General features: G+C 45.9%; 1 protein-coding gene across 2 annotated transcripts in view; it reads left to right on the plus strand.

The window, feature by feature from the left end:
* The window catches only part of AKAP11 (A-kinase anchoring protein 11), a 39,737-nt gene extending 19,875 nt beyond the window's left edge, over window positions 1-19,862 (plus strand). The window contains exons 8-9 of one of the 2 annotated variants that reach the window (XM_060278070.1): window positions 7,000-7,155; window positions 13,286-13,912. In XM_060278070.1, coding sequence (XP_060134053.1) covers window positions 7,000-7,155; window positions 13,286-13,391 — 262 coding nt within the window. In that variant the 3' untranslated portion in view covers window positions 13,392-13,912. Of the gene's footprint in view, window positions 1-6,999; window positions 13,913-19,815 lie in introns of those variants that run through there. The other variant, XM_060278071.1, reaches the window with a different exon arrangement.
* Window positions 19,863-22,571: the final 2,709 nt, after the last annotated feature.

Raw genomic sequence — 22,571 nt, forward strand, 5'->3', positions numbered from 1 at the left:
GGCATTTAATAGTATTGCCATGGAAAGTAATTGTTTACTGTGTTCATGAAGGGTGCTAGGATTTAAGTAAATTTAAAATGCAGAGTATAAGCTTAAAGAGTATTTGTCGTCTTTCAGGTTTGGCAAACTTTTTGTTTCCCGTTTTTTACTCTAACATAAATGTAGAAGCCATTGTGAATCATAAATGGTAGAAGATAAAACATCACTTATTTCTGCTAAGTCACATCCAGGTTTGGATAATCTTTTAGGTGGCGGCGGAGAGATACATGAAGCATCAAATTAAAGCACCGAACATGTAGTTATGTAGAAAATAGTATTGCTGAGCTAATCATAAATCCTAATAAATTTGATCAAAGAAAATCCTGCGTTAAACAGAAACTGATTTTGAAACTTCCGTAAGTGTTGGCTGTGGAGGTTGAAATGACCCTTCCTTGGTTATGTGAATACTGTTGAAGCTGTTTCCCTTATTCTTGCTTCCAAATGTATCATTAAAATAGCACAGTTGGGTATATGTTGTTGGTTTGTCCATTAATAGTACAGCTTAGGAACTTCAGTAGAATCCACTTTTGTGCTTTAGTTGTTGTATGGGTCCTACGATTCCCATAGTAGGAGAAATACTTTCTTAGAAGACAAGCCAATGTGTCCAGTGCTCTGCATGCGCATGTGTTGATTTATAGTTGCAATCTACTGATTAAAGAAAAAGCATCTTGTTTTACACCAGGCAAAAACATTCCTCTTCTCTCGGGCCTTTGGCTAATTAAACTATTGGGGGGTGTATTATTTTTGTTTGTTACTATGTTATGATATCTATAGAGAGAAGAGTGTGTATACTGCCCTGTGATCCTTGGATAAAGGACAATATAGAAATTTAATTACCGTATTTACTCGAGTCTAATGTGCCATTGAATCTAACACTCACCTAAATTTTCAGAACCTTGAAACCAAAAAAATGTATTTGATGGCAAATGTAAATGTGCCATCGAATCTAATGCACACCTTAATTTTCAAAATGTAATTTGGCCAAAAAAGGTGAGGATTAGATTTGAGTAAATACGGTGATTAATTAATTAATAATTTCTGTCTTTTGACCAGACAGTAGTCAAAAGGAAGTGAGGTTGGTCACTTGCAAGGGCATATCAGCAAGGTCAGTAGCACCGCACCACTTGTTAGAAATGATTCTGGAGGTTTAGCAAAATGTTTGATTTTCTATTTCAAATGCAGGCATATTTGATCTTATTGAAATAATTTGTGTGTGTGTTTCTGTATGTATTTATTTTATTTGTGCACCACTGTTTTATCACATGTGATCCCAGGGTGGTTTATAAACATAGCTACTTACACATAACTATAAAAACACAGTATAAAAAATTTAAACCAGATTAAAATAAAATAGTCATACCACAGGCAGGAATTTCCCAGTTGCAGGTGACCAAAACCCAATCAGCCACCCCCAAAAAGCTTGGGTATAAATATATGAATTCAGCTGGTGCCAAATACCATAACAAGGTACCTCAGGCCGTGGTGGGGAACTGGATCTCAACTTCCTTCTGTCCCTGGAGACAGATGAGTAGGGTTGCCTACCTGTCTCATTTCCATGACATCAGGTGAACTACATCCTTTTGCAGACCAGCTTCAATTCAAGTCAGTCTGCAAAGGAACAACATTTATTTGCCTGTGCAGTTCAATCTCATTTTTAAAAATAATTTTTATTAAGAATTTTCAACATAAAATACAATGAAAGCCAAACTAATCTAAAGAAGATAAATAGGAAAGAAGCCAGACTATGCAAAAGAAGAGAATAAAGGAAGAGGAGAGAAAGAAGAGAGAATAAATACCAGACACTCTATCACAATTATATCTTAATCCTTATTCCACACACAGAAAAGTCAATCCTCCCCACTTTCGCCTGGGAGCTTCCCCTTCTTCCCCCAGGCTCCCACCCTCAGAGATCATTTCACCTTCCATCTGTCACCTTAGTGTGTATCTTCATTAATCCACGATAGGAAACTTCAATAAACAAAGCATAAATATAGATAAAATAGATAGAGAACAAAATCATAGATCATAGAAAAGGAAGATAAAAAAAGAAATAAAGAGGAAGAAAAAGAGGATATTTCAATTCTCTGTCCGCCAATTATGTATATGACAATTATTCAAGGTATTCAGAGTATGCTTTCCAAGTAATCTCTAGCTGTTTTAGTGTCCAGCTTTCTCTCAGTCTGCTAGGTGTTGTTTTCTCAGTCTTCACTCCCAGGCATCTCAGGTCCACCTTTTTTCACTCAAAATGTCCAAAAGTAACTCTTCAATTATTATTGTCATAAAGTGTCCAAAATAGCCCTTCTCTAGTCTAATATGATGGATTTCTCCCCATGGGTTCTGACACATTTTTATGGTGTAGTAGTCCATGCTTATTTGCTTGTTATGTCTTCATTCATTCGTACTCATTTCCCTATATCCCAGTCCCATTTCCTGCTGTCCAAGCTTCATCCTGGTTTAAAGAAAAAAGAAAAAGCCTCCACATACACACTTCAATTCTGGCAAAAGAAATGCAAGTAGGCAATAAGAGATGCTTAAAATTTTTTGAGAAGCATGTTGCTGAAACATAAGGGTCAACAGCAAAAGGTTATTTAAATACATTACTAGCAGAAGACCAGCTGGGTAGGCAAATGGACCTTAGGATGACAAGAGTACCTTGGGTGTGCTAACAGAGGATAAGGAGTTTGCAGAGATGACAAATGAATTGTTTGCATCTGTATTCACAGTGGAAGATATGATGTAGATCACAGTGGAAGATATGATGTAGTGCCTGAACTAACTTCCATAGGTGGAGAGTCTGAAGAACTGATGCAAACAGTGGTGACAAAAGAGTTACAGACTTTATAGACAAAATTTGTTGTTGTTGTTTAGTCGTTTAGTCGTGTCCGACTCTTCGTGACCCCATGGACCATAGCACGCCAGGCACTCCTGTCTTCCACTGCCTCCCGCAGTTTGGTCAAACTCATGTTCGTAGCTTTATTTTATAGACAAAATATAAATGACAAATTGATGAGTCCAGATAGCATCCACCCAATAGTTATGCAATAACTCAAATGGGAAATTGCTGAATGTCTAAGAAAAATACGTGTCTTCTTCCTAAGACCAGTACCTAAAGACTGGGAAGTAACACATTATTTTATTTTTAAAGGGGGGATTCAGGGGATATCCTGGAAAGTACAGGCCAGTTAGCTTAACATCTGTTCCAGGAAAAGTAGTGGAAAGCACCGCCAAAGATAAAAAATACCAAGCATATAGAAGAAATGTGCTATGAGAGGTCTTTTGAGAGTATCAACAAAGCATACAGATAGAGATCATTTTACTGACGTTCGGTACCCTTTGACAAAGTATGCCATATAAGCAGTCACAGAATAAGAGGAGAGGTCTTCTTGTGGATCAGGAACTCATTAGTTATTGTTATTGTTATTATTTTATTTATTTATTTTTGGGTTTATATACCACTTTTCTGCCAAGGCACCCAAGACGGTTTGCAATTTAAACACTAAAGCAATAAGAATATATAATCCAAAGGTGGACAGTCCTCTCATGCCAACAGTTAGTTGATGGTATGTGTGGTTCCTGAGCTGGGCGCCATCGTGTCAGGACATGGAGGTCTTCAGCAGCCCCCAGGGAAGGTGGGGGTGGGCACGCATGGAGAGAGCTGCCACTACAGTTCTCTTGGTTCATTGGAGATGATGTCATTTGCGCTCCCTGACCTGGACTCATCAGACTAAAAGCCCATCTAGTCCAGCATCTTGTTCCCACAGTGAGCTACCAGATGCCTCAGGGAAGCCCACAGGACTCTTGCACTCATATTCCTCAACATGATACCTTTGTTCCTGTCATTCCTCCTGCAGACTCACTGCTCTGTATCAAGATACAGAAGTGGAGGAGTGAGTTAAGAAACAGGAAGCAGAGAGTAGGAATGAAAGGACAATTCTCAGTATGGAGGGATGTAGAAAGTGGAGTTCTAAAATCAATGAATCAACAACAAGGGAGTCCAAGGTGGATGGGAGTTTCTTAAAGGTGAAATAAAGACTCCAGTGCAGACAATTTCAATAAGAAAGAAAAGTGGAAGGCATCTAATATGGAAACCTGTATGGCTACATAAGGATCTTACAGATAAGCTGAGATTTAAGAAGGATATGTATAGGAAATGGAAGAGATCGGAAACCATGAAGGAGGAGAATGCGTGAATAGCCAACAGTTGCAGAGGTGAATGTCAGGCGGGCTAAAGCTCAGAATGAGCTTAGTCTTGCAAGAGATGTTAAAAAGTTTCTTTGACTATGTTCAGATCAAGAGGAAGAACAAGCATGAGGTAGGTCCTCTGTGTAGAAGATGGAGAAATGCTACTAGGTGACAGAGGGAAGGCAGAACTGCTCAACCCTTACTTTGCCTCTTGTCTTCACTCAAAAGGAAAGCAGTGCCCAGCCTAGTGATAAGAATAAACAAGGCAAGGAGGGACCTGCTGCCCAAGATAGGAATAGAGGTGGTAGGAGAACACCTAGCTTCTTTAAACAAATTCAAATATTCAGAGCCTGATGAGCTGCACCCAAAAGTACTAAAGGAGCTTGCAGATGTAACCTCAGAGCCTCTGTCTATAATATTCAAAAATTATTGGAGAACAGGTGAGTTCCTTGCAGACTGGAGGTAGGCAAATGTTGTCCTCATCTTCAAAAAGGAGAAAAAAGAAGACCCAGGTAACTCCCGACTGGTGAGCTTGACATCGATACCAGAAAAGATAATAGAACAGATAATTCAACAGTCTGTGAGAACTTAGAAAAGGATGCTGTGATTACTAAAACCCAGCATGGATTTCTCAAAAACAAGTCATACCAAAAAAATCTCATTTCCCCCCCCCTTTGTTTATTGAGTTACAAGCTTGGTGGATCAGGGGATCCATATGCTGTGGACATAGTGTAACTTGATTTAAGTACTTGATTTCAACACAGTCCCCCATGATACTCTAACAAGGAAGCTGGTAAAATGTGGGTTGGACAAGTCAACTGTTAGGTGGATTTGTAGCTGGTTGACTGACCAAACCCAAAGAATACTCACTAATGGTTCCTCGTCCTCCTGGAAAAACATTACAAGTGGGGTGCTGCAAGGTTCTGCCTGGGCCCATTGTTGTTCATTGTCTTTATAAATGACTTGGACAAAGCAATTGATTGGATGCTTATCAAATTTGCAGACGACACCAAACTGGGAGGGGTAGCTAATGCCGCAGAAGATGGAATTGGGATACAAGGTGACCTTAACTGATTGGACGAATTGGGCTCAAACTAACAAAATAAATCTCAATAGGAACATGTTAGGTTCTGCATTTAGGCAACTGTGCAAATATAAGATGCGGGGCACCGTCTGATTCTATGAATCATAGAATTGTAGAGTTGGAAGGGATCCTGAGGGTCATCTAGTCCAATCCCCTGCAATGCAGGAATCTCAAATCATCCCTGACAGATGGCCACCTAATCTCTGCTTTAAAACCCTCAAGAAAGGAGAGTCTACAACCTTCCAAGGGAGTCTTTTCCACTGTCAAATAGCTCTTACAAATCTCCTTTCTTGTAACTTGAAGCCATTGGTTTGACTCCAACCCTCTGGAGCAGGAGAAAACAAGCTTGCTCCATTTTCTGTGTGGCAGAAGATATTGGAAGATGGTTGTTGTATCTCCTCTCAATCCCCTCTTCTCCAGGCTAAACATAACCCACTCCCTCAACCATTCCTCATAAGGCTTGGTTTCCAGACCCTTGAACATCTTGGTTGCCCTCCTATGCACACACATTCTGGCTTGCCAATATTCTTCTTAAATTGTGGTGCCCAGAACAGGACACAGGACTCCAGGTGGGGACTGACCAAGGCAGAATAGAGGGATATGATGACTTCTCTTGATCTGGATACTAGACCTAGAATCATAGAATTGTGGAGTTGGAAGGGCCGAAAGGCATCATCTAGTCCAGTGTTTCTCAACTTTGGGTCCCCAGATGTTTTGGGCCACAACTCCCATGATCCCTAGCTCACAGGACCAGTGGTCAGGGATGATGGGAGTCGTAGGCCAAAAACATCTGGGGGCCCAAGTTTGAGAAAGGCTGATCTAGTCCAACCCTGTGCAATACAGGGATCTTTTTGTTTCTGTGGATATAGCCTAGAATAGCATCATCTTTTTTGTTGCTGCCATCACACTGTTATGTCCTCTGATTGTTTGAATCATTAGTGCAAATTTCAAAGACATGGCGCTGCAGAACTGTGGGCAACTCACTCCGAAGCAATATTGGACCTGAAAGTGAACAAGCTTGCAGGGGCAATAGAGGGAGCAGAGAGGGAAAAGACAAGTGCAGGGCAGGGCAGGCTGTTGGTCCTCTTTTCTGAGAAAGTGTCACGCTCAGAGTAGCAGTTTAAAACTAGAAGAACCAAACGAGCATTTTGAAACTAGCTGGCAGAAGATGCTTTGTTAGGCAACTATTCAGTGTTACAGTCTGATCCTGTGCATTCTAAATGAGAAGTAAGTCTTGCTGAATTTAATGGAGCTTGCTCTGTGTAAATATGCATAGGATTGCAGACGAGGAAGAATAATGCGACGAAGAGTCAAAGTTTATAGTCAAGATTTTAGAATGGATGGCAGCTGAAGCTACATTTGTAATTGGAATGGAGCAGATTCCCCCCTCCCTTTTTAATGCCTACCTTTCCTACATTTTCTACAAACTGAAGGTAGTTGATTTAGGTCTTGATGCATTTTTTAAGCAGTTGGCAGGGGAAAGTTTGTCAAGGAGCTCCTTGCTCAGAGGAAAAAAGGTCTCCTGCAGCTTTGTTTGTGAGGCCCCAGCATCACATTTCCGTTTCAAATCTTAATCAGCACATCCACATTCCCCCAGTGGGGGGAACAGTAGGGGGCGGCAGAAAGCCAAACTGGGAGCGCCATGGAACTATATGCAACACAATAGTGATCCTATCATTTTAATCTTTATCTAGCTCTGTGGGAAAAGAAGGGTTTAATTCTGCTGAATCCATAGTCAGCCAGCAGATGAGTCTCAGCACTGGTGACGACAGCACTGGCAGCTGGTCCAACCTGAGTTTTGAAGATGAGCATCCTGATGAGAATAGCAGCTTTCTCCACCTCAGTGATAGGTAACTAAAATACCTTTTGTACATGCTCACAGCCTTAATGATACGGTTTATCCTTCAGCCCTGCATTTTTTTTTAAAAGTTTCAGTTTTTGCTTGAATTCAGCTTTGGGAGAATACTATTTTCAATAGTCAAAAAGTTAAAACACAAGTCATAAGCAAATGAAACTTTAAACACCATTATGTAAAAAGAAATCTTAAATCAAGCAATTCTTGCCCTTGGGAGCAACCACGGTAATCTTGGTGTTATAAGGGGAAATTAACCTTACATTAAAATTTCACACATGGTTACTGTAATTAAATCACAGTATACAAGTGTGACTTCTGAAAATTCCTCAAAATATTATTTGTATGGGATGTGACTCGGTCAGAGTTAAACATTGTAAATAATATAATGTATGGCTTAAATAAGATGTGCCTGTGCAGGAGCAAAACATAAACTCACTGCAAGAATCTCAACGCAGATCAAACGAGGCAATGGAGACTTATTGTTGACTGGAGTGGTAGAACTACTGTGATAAGAAGAGATCTACATGACACAATTGTTTTAATTCCATTTCTTCATCTATTTCCCCATCATTTCTCAACCCGATCAGTGGAAAACTCAGCCAGTTTTCTGCAGCCTGTAACTTTGGCATTTTCCATCCTGACATTTAGTGCCCATCCACAACATCCGACTTCCCAAATATCAGATGAATCATTCTGTAGGCATTTTAAAGGGTACTAATTTTACAAGCAACTTTTAAAAAGAGAACACATCTTTAGTGGAAGGTCCAGCTGCATTTCTCCTACTTGTAACTCATGTTGGCTTGGCATTTCCAGGCAGGGGCGCCCTTACAATATTTTCTGGGCCCAGCATGCTATATGTGGATTGGGACCCCCATTTCCTTTGCAGTCAATGACAAAGTTAGATAAAATTTGCAAATGCAAGTTTGCATCCTCTTTGTGGCTGGGGTGGAGGCCCCAAAAATAAATTGGGCAAAACACAAGTAATACTACTACTACTAGTAGTAGTAGTAACACTAATATTAATTTATTTATATGCCACCCATCTGTCTAGGTTGCCCCAGCTACTCTGGGCGGCTTCCAGCAATTTATTAAACCACAGGTTTAGAAATAAGGTGTCTGACAGACAGAATGTAAACAGATGAAGCTTTCCCCACAATTGTATTTCCATATAATCAAAGGCTTAACCTGCATTTCTGCCTGCCAGACTACTGTTAAAGACACAAGAGCTCTACTTCCCCCCACAATGCAACTCTTAAACCATAGAAAAACTCAGGTTTCATCTGCTGTAAAGCAGTTACCTAACAGAAAGTCTTTTCTCTATGGATCTTGGGCTGTCAATATTGCGTTCTAGGGATGGGGAACAGGTAGCCCTCCTGGTGCTGCTGGGGTTCCTTGAGCCCCAGCCAACAGGGCCAGGGGTCTGGTGATGGGAGTTGTAGCCCAGGAAGATCTGCAGGGCCACAAACACCCAGCCATATTTGGTGGAAGAACGCTTGTGGTAGGTACTTCAGATGGAATGAAGATGCCAAAGAGTGATTTAAAATTTTGCGCAGCCCAGGTTCAGATGCTCCTGCCGGTTAAATTCAATTGCAAACTGCTAAAGCAAGCAGTATATTCTAAGGCGGTGGTTCTCAACTGGTGGTCTGTGTAACCCACCTAAGAAGGGGTGGGCTCTGTGGCACCATTCACATAACAAAAACTACCATAGAGAGAACAACATTTTCAAAAGCAGGCATTCCATGGCTTAGCTGTTGAAAAACAGGGTCTGCAGTACTTAGCTTACTGAGAACCACTGTTCTAAGGGCATCTTTTGTGTTTTATAACATTTATTTATTTATTTAAGGTATTTATTATGCCACTTTTCAGGCAGTCGACGCAGAGCAGTTTACAAAAGATAGCAGTGTGGGTTTTTTAAACGTTGCAATACATTTCAAATGCAGGCGTATGTTAAAGCAAAAGCTGGAACTGCTTCTTCTCTGCTCCCCTCAGGGCAATATGGGCTTTCAGAATTGTGTGCAGTGGCAACTGGCGGCAGAAGGGGCCCTGCTGGGAACTAGATGGTGGCAGCTCAGCAAAGTCCCCCCCCCCTCTTTCTCAGGGAGTGAGATGGTCCTTCGGGGATGGCAGTTGAGGGAGGGAGCGAGGAGGCTAAAATACTGAATTTTTGCATTGCTGTAACATGCCCTGAGACCTTATGGTGAAGGATGGGTAAAAATGTTTATAAATCAGAATAACAACAACTCTTAATATTATCATCAGCACATAACAAACAATAACACCCCCTCTCTTGAGCAAAAAAGGATTTAAGCCTTTGATATCAATATACCAATTTGTTTATACCAGCAATGACAACACAACCCAGGAATGCCCCTATTTTCCTCCATGGGGGGGGGGGGGGAGAAGCAATCACTTCTCCCCCATTTTGCTGCTACAATAATTTCCCTGATAAGCCAAGAGGCTGGATGACAACACTGGACTTCACCACAGAGTTTTCATATACAATTTTTTCTCCGCCCCCACTTTAGTATAGCTACTCTGGGTTGCTCAGTCACAATGCCCCCCTCTATATGCAATATGGATATAGTAATGACGGGCTTTATTTGCATTTGTAGGGTAATTTATTTCCCCCCCCAATGAAATTAAACCTGAGTTAGACCATGAACTCCTCCTGTCTATGCTGCTCCTCTTTGCCTTTGGGTTGGTACCACAGCTACCCGGTCACAGCTACACTAAAGTCCTGGATTTCTCAATTATTTTCCCAGAACACTGTTGCAAGATGAAAGAGCAGCTTCAAAATGAATCAGACAGTCCTTTCTTTATTGTCTGGAGAAGGAACTTCCTGGGTTATTTTGAAGCTATTTGCTGTCCTTTCCTGGTGCATGTGTGACTAAATCAGGGACATCTCTGATTTCACGTTTTGGCTAAAAACACTGAAGGCTCATTTCTAACAAAGCAATTAACTAGAATAGTGCCTGCACATTAACAACTCATAATAAGCTATCTTTGGAGTATACAAACATAAAATTTAACCATTTCTTAAATATACACTCGAAAGAACAAACAAACCTGACCAGTGAAAGACAAAGGGTTATTGTGGGTTAGTTATCTGTGAGTGACAGTTTTCATAACCAAGTGTGACCATTCAGATATGAGCTGGTGCTGAGGATGACTTAGATCAGTATTTCTCAAGCTTTTTAAACGGTTAGGTAACATAAACCTCCCACACACCTCTTCAAACCTGGCTCCTGTAATTATTTTATTTGAATTTTTAATTGGATTGAATTTTTGTGACTTTTTTCTCACACTATCCACATTTTTTTTTAAAAAAACAACAACACTCCCATCCTGCCTGAGATCTTCATATGCCCCCGATTGAGAAACACTGATTTAGATTCTATAAAGAAATGTTGTCAACAGTAGATACCTGGCATACAACTTGATGTTGATATAGTGCTCATGAAGTTTTTCCTTGCAAGCTCAAGCAGTATGGACTGATGGAGGCTCCGTTAGAGAATGGGATGACGAAATGTGTCTCTAGTCCAAAGACAAATGATACAGCATCTGATATAGCAGATCTGAGTCTAATCAGTTCCTAGATAGGAGACTGCCTGGGAGCCTGGAGTTCTTTAATTCCAGTTACAACTAAATGGCACCAACTTTACTGCGGAGTCTAATATCATTTCTGAGCACTTACACTTGTGCCACAAGATACATTTCTGGCCTTCTTCTCACTGTCTGTAGGTTGTTTGGATTGATTGGTTTGTGGACTGATGGCCTCTGAAAGTTGGACGTTTCTTGTTGAGGAGATGAACTAGATTCATAACTGGGCTCAGGAAGGCATTCAGCCTGTGATTCTGTGCACCTCTGCCTTTCGTCCCATGCTTAGATTTAATGACTTTCTGATTTGATCCAACTATAGTTTGACATTATGTCTGACCTAAGAAACTATTGTTTCTGTGAGCCCTCCAAACCAGGATTTCAGATCACAGTTGGATCTTGTTTTGCAATCTCTGATTGGACAACCCACTCAGACCGGTTTGCTGCTTTAAAGATATGGCAAACTGGTTTGATCAAACAAGTAAGTTAACCATTTAAACTGTAAGGGGAGGAAGAAGGAAGGGGAAATACATGAGCACTTGACTTCTGATTACAGTCATAAGGTTCCTGCCTATGTACACCATAAAGTGGAGAGTGTATCTTCATCTGCTATTTAGAATAGTAATTATCCATCAGGATTTACTAACTGTTTGACTGACAATGCCTTTCATCTGAGAATCAGCTTTTAATTTAGTTAGCAAATTATTTTTTCCCAAGATTCTTTAGAAATGGTTGTTGTTTTATATGCAGGGAATCGACATTGTGTCACAGACTTTCATGCCATTGGCTGGAATCCAAAGAGCTCTGTTGGACACACCTGTGGCCTTGGGCATGCCCAGCAGAGTTCTGGATTGGTTGCCCTTGAACAAGAGACATCCTTCATTCCACCTGCAAGAAACACAAGTCAAAAGCTGCCTCAGACCATTTTATTTATTTATTGAATTTATATACCGCCCTGTACCCGGAGGTCTCAGAGCAGTTCAAAATATTTCAAAATATGAAACCACAATATATATAATCAAAAATTTAAACCACTTGTGTGGGTCTTTAATTGAGTCCTTGTCACGGTAAAAGGTGGGGTATTGATTGATTGATTTGTTCTGAGCAAGGCAAGAGCAGTGGGGCTGAGCAGAATGGCAGAGGCACCCCTGCTTTCAGATTCTGCTGCTCCTGCTGCTCAGAATAGATGATAGGAGGGCGGTAGGAAGGCTGCTTTCCTCTGCATCACCTTCTGCCAAGAACAGCGGAGAAGCCTGGATCAGCCCCATTTCCAGTAGCTGGGCTTGGTTTAGGACCCAGTGGATTTGATGGCTTTACACTTTACAGTAGGAATATTGCTGGTGATAGTGGGCCGGGGGGGGGGGGGGCGCTTCATGGCAGCAGAGCCCTTGCCCCCCCCCCCCCAGTGGCAGAGCTTAGTGTATCCAGGCGAAGAGACACCTCTGACTCAACCTAGCCACCTCCATCACAACAGATTTTCAGCACAAATATTATTTTCAGTCCTGGATGTCTCAAGTTTATGGGCTGTCCTGTTAGAAGAGGGCCAAGGAACTTCTAAAAAATACCTTGGAAGCACCACTGTCATTTGGCAGCAATAGCTGGTTAGATGCACTAATGGTCTGTGTGACTTAGTATAAGGCAGGCATCCCCAAACTGCGGCCCTCCAGATGTTTTGGCCTACAACTCCCATGATCCCTAGCTAACAGGACCAGTGGTCGGGGAAGATGGGAATTGTAGTCCAAAACATCTGGAGGGCCGAAGTTTGGGGATGCCTGGTATAAGGCGACTTCAGATACCTTCACAAAACCGTTTTTCTCTCAACACATCGATTTTTGAAACAGCATTGTAAAGAAACTCTAGAGCAGGCACCCCCAAACTTCGGCCCTCCAGATGTTTTGGACTACAATTCCCATCTTCCCCGACCACTGGTCCTGTTAGCTAGGGATCATGGGAGTTGTAGGCCAAAACATCTGGAGGGCCGCAGTTTGGGGATGCCTGCTCTAGAGTGTGGCATTCAACCATCTTTACTCGGGGAAGACCATTGAAATCAATGCACTTAGGTATGTTCATTCATTTTAGTGAGTTTACTCTGGTTAAAATTTAATTGAATGCAAGCAATAGAATTTGCTGTTTGCGAAAGAAACTAGCACTGGTTCAGCACTTTGACATTCATGTAAACAATAAGAAATCCAAATTATTCCTTTGTCAGTTGCTGCATCGCTGAAGCTGTGTTGCACCTGTTCTGACTTGGACCAGCTCAGCACATGAGGATTCCAGAAATCGTTTGGCAGTGGGAGAAAAGTGCCATGTGAACTCACATTTATTTTTCTGAGCAGTGTTAATAGGTGCCCTTGTGTTTTGTTTCTTTGTACCTCTTTTCCCCCCAAAGTGTTTTTGTATACTTACGAAGAAAATGGTGCCACAGCTCAGGAATCTGGACAGAGAGCATCAAGGAAAATGAAGGTTCTGGGTTCTGGTTTGGGCTAACTTTTTTCTAGTTCAGCTCTGTTCTCTTCTTCCCCTGGCAGTAATGGTAACAGCAGTAGCTGGAGCAGTCTTGGTTTAGAAGGAGATATGTATGAGGAGAATTTATCCTTTCCAACATCAGACAGGTTGGTCAAACCAAGACATTGAATCAGGCTAGTCCCTCATATATTAATGCATGAAGTCATAATTTTTCAAGACCGAAAACTGGCATATATGAAATGTGATTCATTACCCACACACTTTTTACCCACATTCTTTTCACCTGATCGTGATTTTCCTTAACAAATTCATACTGAATGGGTCCATTTTACTGTGCTACAGTGTGACTGTCCTGACAGACATGTAAAATGCAACATTTTTGTGCATGTTCTGCTTGCTATTCTAGATGCTTCCAATGATCTCTTCATAAAAAAGAGCTTGCTTCCTACAATATTTCTGTTTCCCCTTTTGTTTAATCATTTATTTTCTCCTAGTAATTAGAACCATTGCATATAATTCAGTGTATTATAATAATAATAACATCTCCTTCTGAAAACTCCATATTTGAAAGGGAAAGGTAGAATTTCTTTTAAAGTTTTATCTTGGAAATTTACAAGCCATGTGACAGAAAATGGCGTGAGAAGCAAAGCTTCCATTTTCACAATCATTCCTTGATACTTTGGTTAATTCATACTGTCACAGTGGCCGGAGTGGACTACTTCAGAGTAACGACGCTACGCAGCTCTGCATTTTATTCTTTTATTGGTGCTGCGTATTTACAGTGCTCAAGTCATTGCTATTTACACGGAGCGATGTTGTCAGTCGGTTTCAGAACCTCCTAATGGCTTTTGGCGCGTCTTTCTCCAACACAAAAGCTTTGGCAGACCCATCCTCTTGCCCCTCCTCTTCCTGCGTAATTCTGGAGTTGGGGGGATGGGTCTTCCCCCCTTACTTGCCCCTTCCTGTCCCACCTGGGACCCTGGCTCCTCTACCTTGCCTGAGCCTCGGACACGACTTCCTGCTTCCCCACTGGAATCGGAACTCTCCCTGCTTTCCCCTTTGCTCGGGGACGGGCTTGAACTCAGGAGGGGAGGGACTTCGCGATATCCCCTGTCCCTCACATCCACCCCCCTCCCAAGCTCTCCTTCACCCCTCCCCAGGCCCCCCCCATGTGTCGGTGACGACTGGAAGCCTAAAAACTCGGTGCTCTCCGAGCCCGTTGGTGTGAACACCTCCCCCCAGTCCTGCGAGCCCCCCCCTTCCGCCTGGGAGGACGGGAATCCCAAAAAGTCCGTGGCGTCAGAGCTGGTGGGGGTAAAAATGTTTTGCCAATCTGCTCCTTCCTCTGACTGGGTGGATCTTGGCGACACCCATACCTCATCCTCTGGTTCCTCAAACTCCGCTTCCCAGCGCCATGGTGAGCTGTTCTCCCGTGCCTCCTCCTCCTCCCCCTCCCTTTCCATGTGCCAGGGCTTGGGTCTGTGGGGAAAGAGGGCGTGAAATTCTTCCACCAAGAATTCCTCCTGTATCTGAGTGGCGGGGACCCATTCATTCTGGGACGGTGGAGCATCCTCCCATGCCATGAGGTACTCCAGGCCCCCCACCCCCCACCTTGAATCCAGGATGGCCGTGGCCTCATTGAGTTGCTCCCTGCTTTCCCTCTCCCCCCCTCCCTCGGGGGTTTGTTCGCTGTCTCTGAGCCTGCTGCTTTCCCTGTACGGCGACAGCAGCGATCTATGAAACACTGGATGCACCCTCATGTCCTCTGGCAGTGCCAGCCTGTATGCCACCGGGTTGACCTGTTGCGTGACCGTGAAGGGGCCCAGCCATTTGGGTGCCAGCTTTTTGCACCTCCCTCTGGTGGGAAGGCCCTCCGAGGACAACCACACCTTGTCCCCCACCCTGATGACCTCCCCTTGTCGCCTGTGGCGATCTGCCCCCTTTTTGTACGCTTCCTTGGCCCTCTCCAAGTGTTCTCTGAGCTGCTGGTGCACCGTCTCCAGTTCCTCTGCCCAATCCTCAGCCTGTGGGCCCTCCTCCTCCTCCTCCCTCTCCCTCTCTGGGAAAGATCTGAGGTCGCGCCCGTAATTGGCCTTAAAGGGCGACACCCCTGTGGAGACGTGCACTGCATTGTTGTAGGCAAATTCTGCTAGCGGCAAGCGATCCACCCAGTCCGTTTGCCGCTGGCTGACGTAGCATCTCAGGTACTGCTGCAGAATGGCGTTGACCCTCTCCGCTTGTCCGTTGGTCTGCGGGTGTCTAGCCGTCGACAAGCTGACCTCCACCTGCAGGAGGTTCATGAGCCGCCGCCAGAACCTGGAAACAAATTGGCGGCCACGATCCGAAATAACCCTTAAAGGTAATCCATGCAGTCTGAAAATGTGATCAACAAACAGTTTGGCTGTCTCTTCTGCCGAGACTGCCCTGGCACACGGTATAAAGTGACACATTTTGGACATGAGGTCCACCACCACCAACACTGCAGTCTTACCCCTGGACGAAGGCAGATCTGTGATGAAGTCCATGGACACCACTTCCCACGGCCTGTGTGGTGTGGCTAAGGGCTCCAGCAACCCTGGTGGCGCTGCTCTGACCACCTTCACCCGCTGGCAGGTGGTACAGCCCCTTACATAGTCTCGAACATCTTCCCTCACCCCTGGCCACCAGAAGTGTCTCATGACTAGGTGAGTGGTCTTGTCCCTTCCAAAATGCCCCGCTGTAGGGTTGTCGTGCATCTGCTTGAGGACCGTACGTCGAAGCTGGGTGGTGGGTAGGTACAGCGCACCCTTGTAGAAAAGCAGCCCTCTGCGTTCTGCAAAGTCTTTTGCCTGCTCCCTCCCCCCTCTCAGTTCTCTGAAGATGCGGTTGGCAAATTCATCCGCTGCCGTCAGTGCTGTGAGTTCTGCCTCGCTCACCACTGCTGCTCCGCAGGACCATGCCGACGGGGGGAAAATGTGCCTTGGGGCTGGTGGCGCCTCCTCCTCCATGTACTCTGGCTTGCGGGAGAGGGCATCCGCCCTGACATTCTGCTCTCCTGGGATGTAGTGTATGGAGAAGTTGAAGTTCGAGAAGAACTCCGCCCACCGTATCTGCCGCTGGTTGAGCACCCTGGCAGTTCTCCAGAACTCCAGGTTCTTGTGGTCTGTGCACACCTGGATGGGGTGCTTGGCGCCCACCAGGAAGTGTCTCCAGTGCTGGAACGCCGCGTGGATCGCAAGAAGTTCCCGATCAAAAACTGTGTAGTTTCGCTCGGGCTGGGTCAACTTCCTGGAGAAGAAGGCACAGGGTCTCCACTCTCTGTTGGCGTCCAGTTGCAACAAAATGGCGCCCACAGCCTTATCAGAAGCATCTGTTTCAATGCGTAGGGGCGCGTCCTGAACCACGTGGAACAGGTTCTGGTCTGAGGCGAACACCCTCTTGAGGCTTTCGAACGCTGCTTGCGCCTCTGGTGTCCACCTGAACTTCTGCTTGCCTCTCAGGCAGTCAGTGATGGGAGCCGTAACTCGAGAGAAGTTCTTGATGAACTTCCTGTAGAAGTTGGCAAAGCCTAGTAGGCGTTGGGCATCTTTGCGCGTCCTGGGGCTGTGCCAGTCCAGGATGGTCTGCACCTTGTCCTTGTCCATTGCCAGCCCCTTGTCTGACAGCTTGTAGCCCAGGAAGTCCACCTCCTTGGTGTGAAACTTGCACTTCTCCAGCTTCACATACAGGTGGTTCTCCTTCAGGCGCTGTAACACCTCCCTGACGTCCTTCACGTGCTGCACCGGGTCGTTGGAGTAAATAAGGATGTCATCCAGAAAGACCAAGCATTTCCTGAAGAGTAGGGACCCCAGGACGTGGTGCATGAAGGCCTGGAAGCATGCTGAGCCCCCTTGCAACCCGAAGGGCATCACCAGATATTCAAAAGAGCCCAGAGGCGTGAACATCGTGGTTTTCCACTCATCGCCTTCCCGGATCCTGATCAAGTTGTACGCCCCCCTCAGGTCTAGCTTGGTGAAAATCTTGCCTCTGCGTGCCGCTGTCAGGAGATCATCCACTCTGGGCATGGGGAAAGCCACTGGCTCTGTCACCGAATTCAGCCGTCTAAAATCCACCACAAGACGGCGCTGTTGCGTGTCTTTCTTGTCCACCCAGAAGACCGGGCTGCCCCCTGCTGCCTTGCTTTCTCTGATGAACCCCCGCTTGAGGTTCTTGTCGATAAAAGCGCGCAGATCCTCCAGTTCCTGGTCTGACATGGCGTACAGCTTGGCTGGGGGTATAGTTGCCCCAGGCACCAGGTTGATCTGGCAGTCAAAAGGCCTGTGTGGGGGCAGGTGGTCGGACTCCGCTTCACTGAAGACCTCCTGCAGGTCCCAGTATGGTTTGGGTATCGCCTCACCCCCTTTGACGTGCATGGTGGCCACCGTGGCTATCGGAGGCCCCTCCCCTGGTTGGTGCTGCATGCAATGTTCCAGGCAAAAGTCCGATCCAAAAGTGATGCATCTCTGATGCCAACTTATGGAGGGGTCGTGGCGCGCCAGCCAGCTCATGCCCAAAACGATTGGGGGGTCTGAGATGGTGGTGACGTTGAATGCCAGTGTCTCTGAGTGCCTTCCAACCGTCAGTCTCATGGGGGGGGTTTGATGAGTGATGGCCCCTCCCAGCAGCTCTCTGCCGTCAATGGTTGCCACGTGCAGAGGAAAATCCAGCTGCAGAAGCTGGATCTGGTGCTCTTCTGCAAAGTTTCTCGAGAAGAAGTTGGCTGAGGCACCACTGTCAATTAGGGCGAGGACCGTCAATGGATAGCCATTTGGGAGCGTGAGCGTCACTTCTAGAACCACTCCTGCTCTGGGAGGGGTGGGCTGGCTCTGCTCCTCTCTGTGCGGGTGGGTGGGCTGGGGCTGTTGTCTGCTGACTGTGCCTGGCTGCCGCCCCTTGTCTCCTGCAGCCAGGCTTTCCCGTTTCCCTGCTGTGGTGCTGCGTCAGTGGGGGAGGGCACAACCGTTCCCGCCTTTCCTTGCCACTCCCTGCGATGTGGGCAGTCTCTGACGAGATGCTGGGGGGAGTTGCAGAGAAAGCAATTCCCACCCCTTCCCTCCTTGCGTCTTGGCGCCGCTGGGGTTTGAAAAGCCCGCGCGCGCGCGCTATCAATCTGCATGGGTTCCTGGTCCTGACTGGCCCCAGGCGTGGCTTGAAAGGGTTGTTGAGGGAGTGGCTTCTCCTGCGACCGTGGGAACCAAGCCCGCTTTGCGCGCGTTGCTTGCTTGTCGCTCCATCTGGATTCCTGCCTCACCCCCACCGCCAGAGCCGCTTTGCTCAGTTGATCCATATTACTGGGCTTTGGACCTCTCGAGAGCTCATCCTTCACCTCCTCATGCAACCCCAAGTAAAACGCCGCTTGCATTGGGGCAGACTCCAGATCCCACCCCAATCTGTGCACCAGCATGGTGAATTTCGCCCAATACGCGCGAACTGTCATATTTCCTTGGCGTAAATTATGAAGTTCCTCCTTAGTCTGGTCCATATGACTATCGGACGAATACATCGTTTTCAAACCTTCTAGAAATAGTTTGACATTCTTCATGCAAGGATTCCTTGTTGCAATTAACGGTCTTAGCCACTCCCTGGCCGCCCCTGTAAGGTGCTCCACAATAAACGCTACTCTGTGCTCATCATCAGGGAACTCATCGTGGTGCAGCTCAAGAGCATACACAATCTCAGTCTCAAAGCCCTGAAACTCCTTCGGGTCTCCATTGAACTTGCTTACTAGGGTCCCGGCTCTCCTTCCTGGCAGCACTTGGACTTGGGGTGCCCCTCCCGCCTTGTTTTTCTCTGCATCCAGCTTGTTTTGGAGGTCTACCGCCACCGCCCTTAAATGCTGCTCTTTTTCCTGGAGCTCTCTCACCTGTTCCGCAAGTTGTAGCCGGTCGTCCTGGACCTTCTTAGTCTCCTCTTTAGCTGCCTTCAATTCTCCCTGCGCCTGCAGCGACAGCTGTTGCAGTTCTAGCTGGGCTTGCTCAGCGATCTGCCGCCACTTCTCCGCCTCTGACACGCTCATCCCGGCAACTCCAAAGTAGCCCAAAAATGATTAGGAGGTTGCTGTCACAGTGGCCGGAGTGGACTACTTCAGAGTAACGACGCTACGCAGCTCTGCATTTTATTCTTTTATTGGTGCTGCGTATTTACAGTGCTCAAGTCATTGCTATTTACACGGAGCGATGTTGTCAGTCGGTTTCAGAACCTCCTAATGGCTTTTGGCGCGTCTTTCTCCAACACAAAAGCTTTGGCAGACCCATCCTCTTGCCCCTCCTCTTCCTGCGTAATTCTGGAGTTGGGGGGATGGGTCTTCCCCCCTTACTTGCCCCTTCCTGTCCCACCTGGGACCCTGGCTCCTCTACCTTGCCTGAGCCTCGGACACGACTTCCTGCTTCCCCACTGGAATCGGAACTCTCCCTGCTTTCCCCTTTGCTCGGGGACGGGCTTGAACTCAGGAGGGGAGGGACTTCGCGATATCCCCTGTCCCTCACACATACTATGTTTTCCTTGAATGTCTCATTGAAGTGGCAGACCTTAACATTATCCTGCTTTGCATTAATTCTACTTTCCTCCCCTACAGTGATGGAACAGAAGACAAAGAGGAAGAGCTTAAAGATACAATTGAAGGTAACCTTTACAGGATGTATCAATTATTCTGTAGTTGATGTAAGAAGACTCTATTTATGGGTCAGTTTTTATGAGACTTGTGTCAGAAGAGCAGCCCTCGGCTGTTTCAAATAATGACCTTTATATTTTGTAACAGCTTTTGGGAGGCTTGTGCTGAAGCTATTCCAATTCATTTTTTTCTAAGCAGCATGTGAATATGGGAATGACCCAGCTCCATCTTAGGGATTTTGGAAATAGTTTTTTCCCTAAAGTCCTAGAATGCTGACATTTTTATTGGCCAGACAGATGAATCAGTGAAGTTCTCTCTTCTCAGGTTAGATACCTACAGTGGAGTGTATATGTCGACATGGGCATACCCAGCGAGGGGCAGGGGGGCAGCTGCCCCCCCCCGAAGCAAAAATTTTTTTGCCGTATTTTACGGACCATAACCCGCACTTTTCCCCTCCGAAAACTGAAGGGGAAAAGTCGCTGCGGGTTATCGAAATCGGGCTGTTTCCGCTCCCTCTGCGGCTGCAGCCAGCGACAGGAACGTGGGGAGGGCGAGAAGCAGCCTGAGCTGGGGGGGACGGACGGACGGGAGCTCCATCCTTCCTTCCATCCTTCCTTCCCCCCTCCCTCTTCCTTCCTTCCTTCCCTCCTCCCCCTTCCTTCCTTCCTTCCTTCCTTCCTTCCTTCCTTCCTTCCTTCCTTCCTTCCTTCCTTCCTTCCTTCCTTCCTTCCTTCCTTCCTTCCTTTCTCTCTCCCTCCCTCCCTCCCTCCTCTCTCTCTCTCTCTCACCCCTTCTTTCCTTCCTTCCTTCCTTCCTTCCTTCCTTCCTTCCTTCCCTCTCTCTCTCTCTCTCTCTCACACACACACACACACACCCTTCCTTCCTTCCCTCTCTCTTCCCCTCTCTTGCCCCCCCCCCCAGTTTTGATCCTGGGTACGCCCCTGTATGTCGAAGTTAGAATTTATTTAATTTGCTTAACCACAGCATGCACCACATTGATTTTTCATACATTAAACTGCATTTGCCATTTTGTTGCCCATTCAGGCAGTTTAGAGAGATCTTTTTGGAACTCACTGCAGTTGGATTTGGTTTTTGTTATCCTGAATAATTTTATATCTGCATTCTTGACCACCTCCCCTGTTCAGCCCTGGCCCTCGGATCATGTGTGAACAGGGCTTTACTGTATTGCTGTTACCTGAAGAGTGCGTGGGCCACCATAATTCATTGAGTAAAATATTCTCAGAGTATTAGGCTTTTCATCTTTATCCTCTTTCTTGCTTGCAATAGGGTTGGGAAACATAGGAAAGGCATTGGTGATCATAAATGTTGACATAGGGCCATGCCTGGTGGATTCCCAGCTGAGAATGGCCCTGCAGTGGCTGACAGCTTCAGAAGCAGAGGTGGCTGAGCTGCATTTCCATGACGGTGCGCCAAAGGAGTTTGTTCTTGTGAGTAATGGAAGGGCTGTCACTGTACAAATTGCAAATGCCGTCCTTCAGCTGTGTTTATCCCGTTTTATACTGCAATAAGCGAGAGTTGAAATATCTTCACAGGTCTAGTCATGGATAGAATAATTAGGTAACTCCCATTAACACTGCATCTAGAACTGTTTCCACAGCAACCTGGGTAGAACTAGAGCAGGCATAGGTAAACTCGGCCCTCCAGATGTTTTGGGACTACAACTCCCATGATCCCTAGCTCAGTGTTTCTCAACCTTTTTTGGGCCACGGCACACTTGTTCCGTGAAAAAAATCACGAGGCACACCACCATTAAAAAAGTTACAAAAATTAACTCTGTGCCGCCCTATATTATAATTATGACTGTAAGAAACACTTGCCAAATATTGCTTTCCGGCGGGTCAGTGCTGCAGAGTTCTTAAAAGATCCGGGTTTCTAATCCACCCCACCCGACCCCGCCGTCCCGTATCTTACCCTGTGCGTGTTCTCGGACTTGTGAGAGGACGATTTGGTCTTCATGCCTCCGTGAATTAGCAACAAACTACCTTTTGAATGATGGAGATTGAATATTTTAAAAGTAGCTACTTGAAGTCCGCTCGATTTTCCAAAAAAGAGACACACGTGCGGCACTATTAGCTGCTGGGGGCTGCCATCTTGGCTAAAGGATTCTGGGATGATCCTGTCACGTGAGGCATGGGGAAAATGGAAATAATGAAAGCTGATTGGTCTGTGGAAACTAGAAGGGGCGAAGAAATAGGACGCCCAGGGAGGTGGAGTTTGCAGCTGCAAAATCGCCCTTCTCGTCGCCGCACGTCGCGGCACACCAGCCAGCGTCTCGCGGCACACTAGTGTGCCGCGGAACAGCGGTTGAGAAATGCTGCCCTAGCTAACAGGACCAGTGGTCAGGTATGATGGGAATTGTAGTCCCAAAACATCTGGAGGGCCAAGTTTGCCTATGCCTGAACTAGAGCCTGAGCAGTAGCTAACTCAACTAACAAGTTAGTCGATTGGCTTGATAACACTGTTCCAGTCCAACTTGGATAGTCATTTCTGGAGGTTGGTGCTGAGGGAGTGCTCTTTGGCCCCACGGAGCCTTCAATGTGGGGTTCCTCAAGGTTCGATTTTATCCCCCTGTGCTGTTTAACATCTACATGAAATGGCTGAGTGGGGTCATCCAGAGGTTTGGAGTAAGTTTTCAGCAACATGCTGGTGACAAACAGCTCTGCTTCTCCTTTACATCTGCAGGTGAGGCAGTGGAAGTG

Source organism: Zootoca vivipara, chromosome 8 (assembly GCF_963506605.1).
Source record: "Zootoca vivipara chromosome 8, rZooViv1.1, whole genome shotgun sequence".
Lineage (NCBI taxonomy): Eukaryota > Metazoa > Chordata > Lepidosauria > Squamata > Lacertidae > Zootoca > Zootoca vivipara.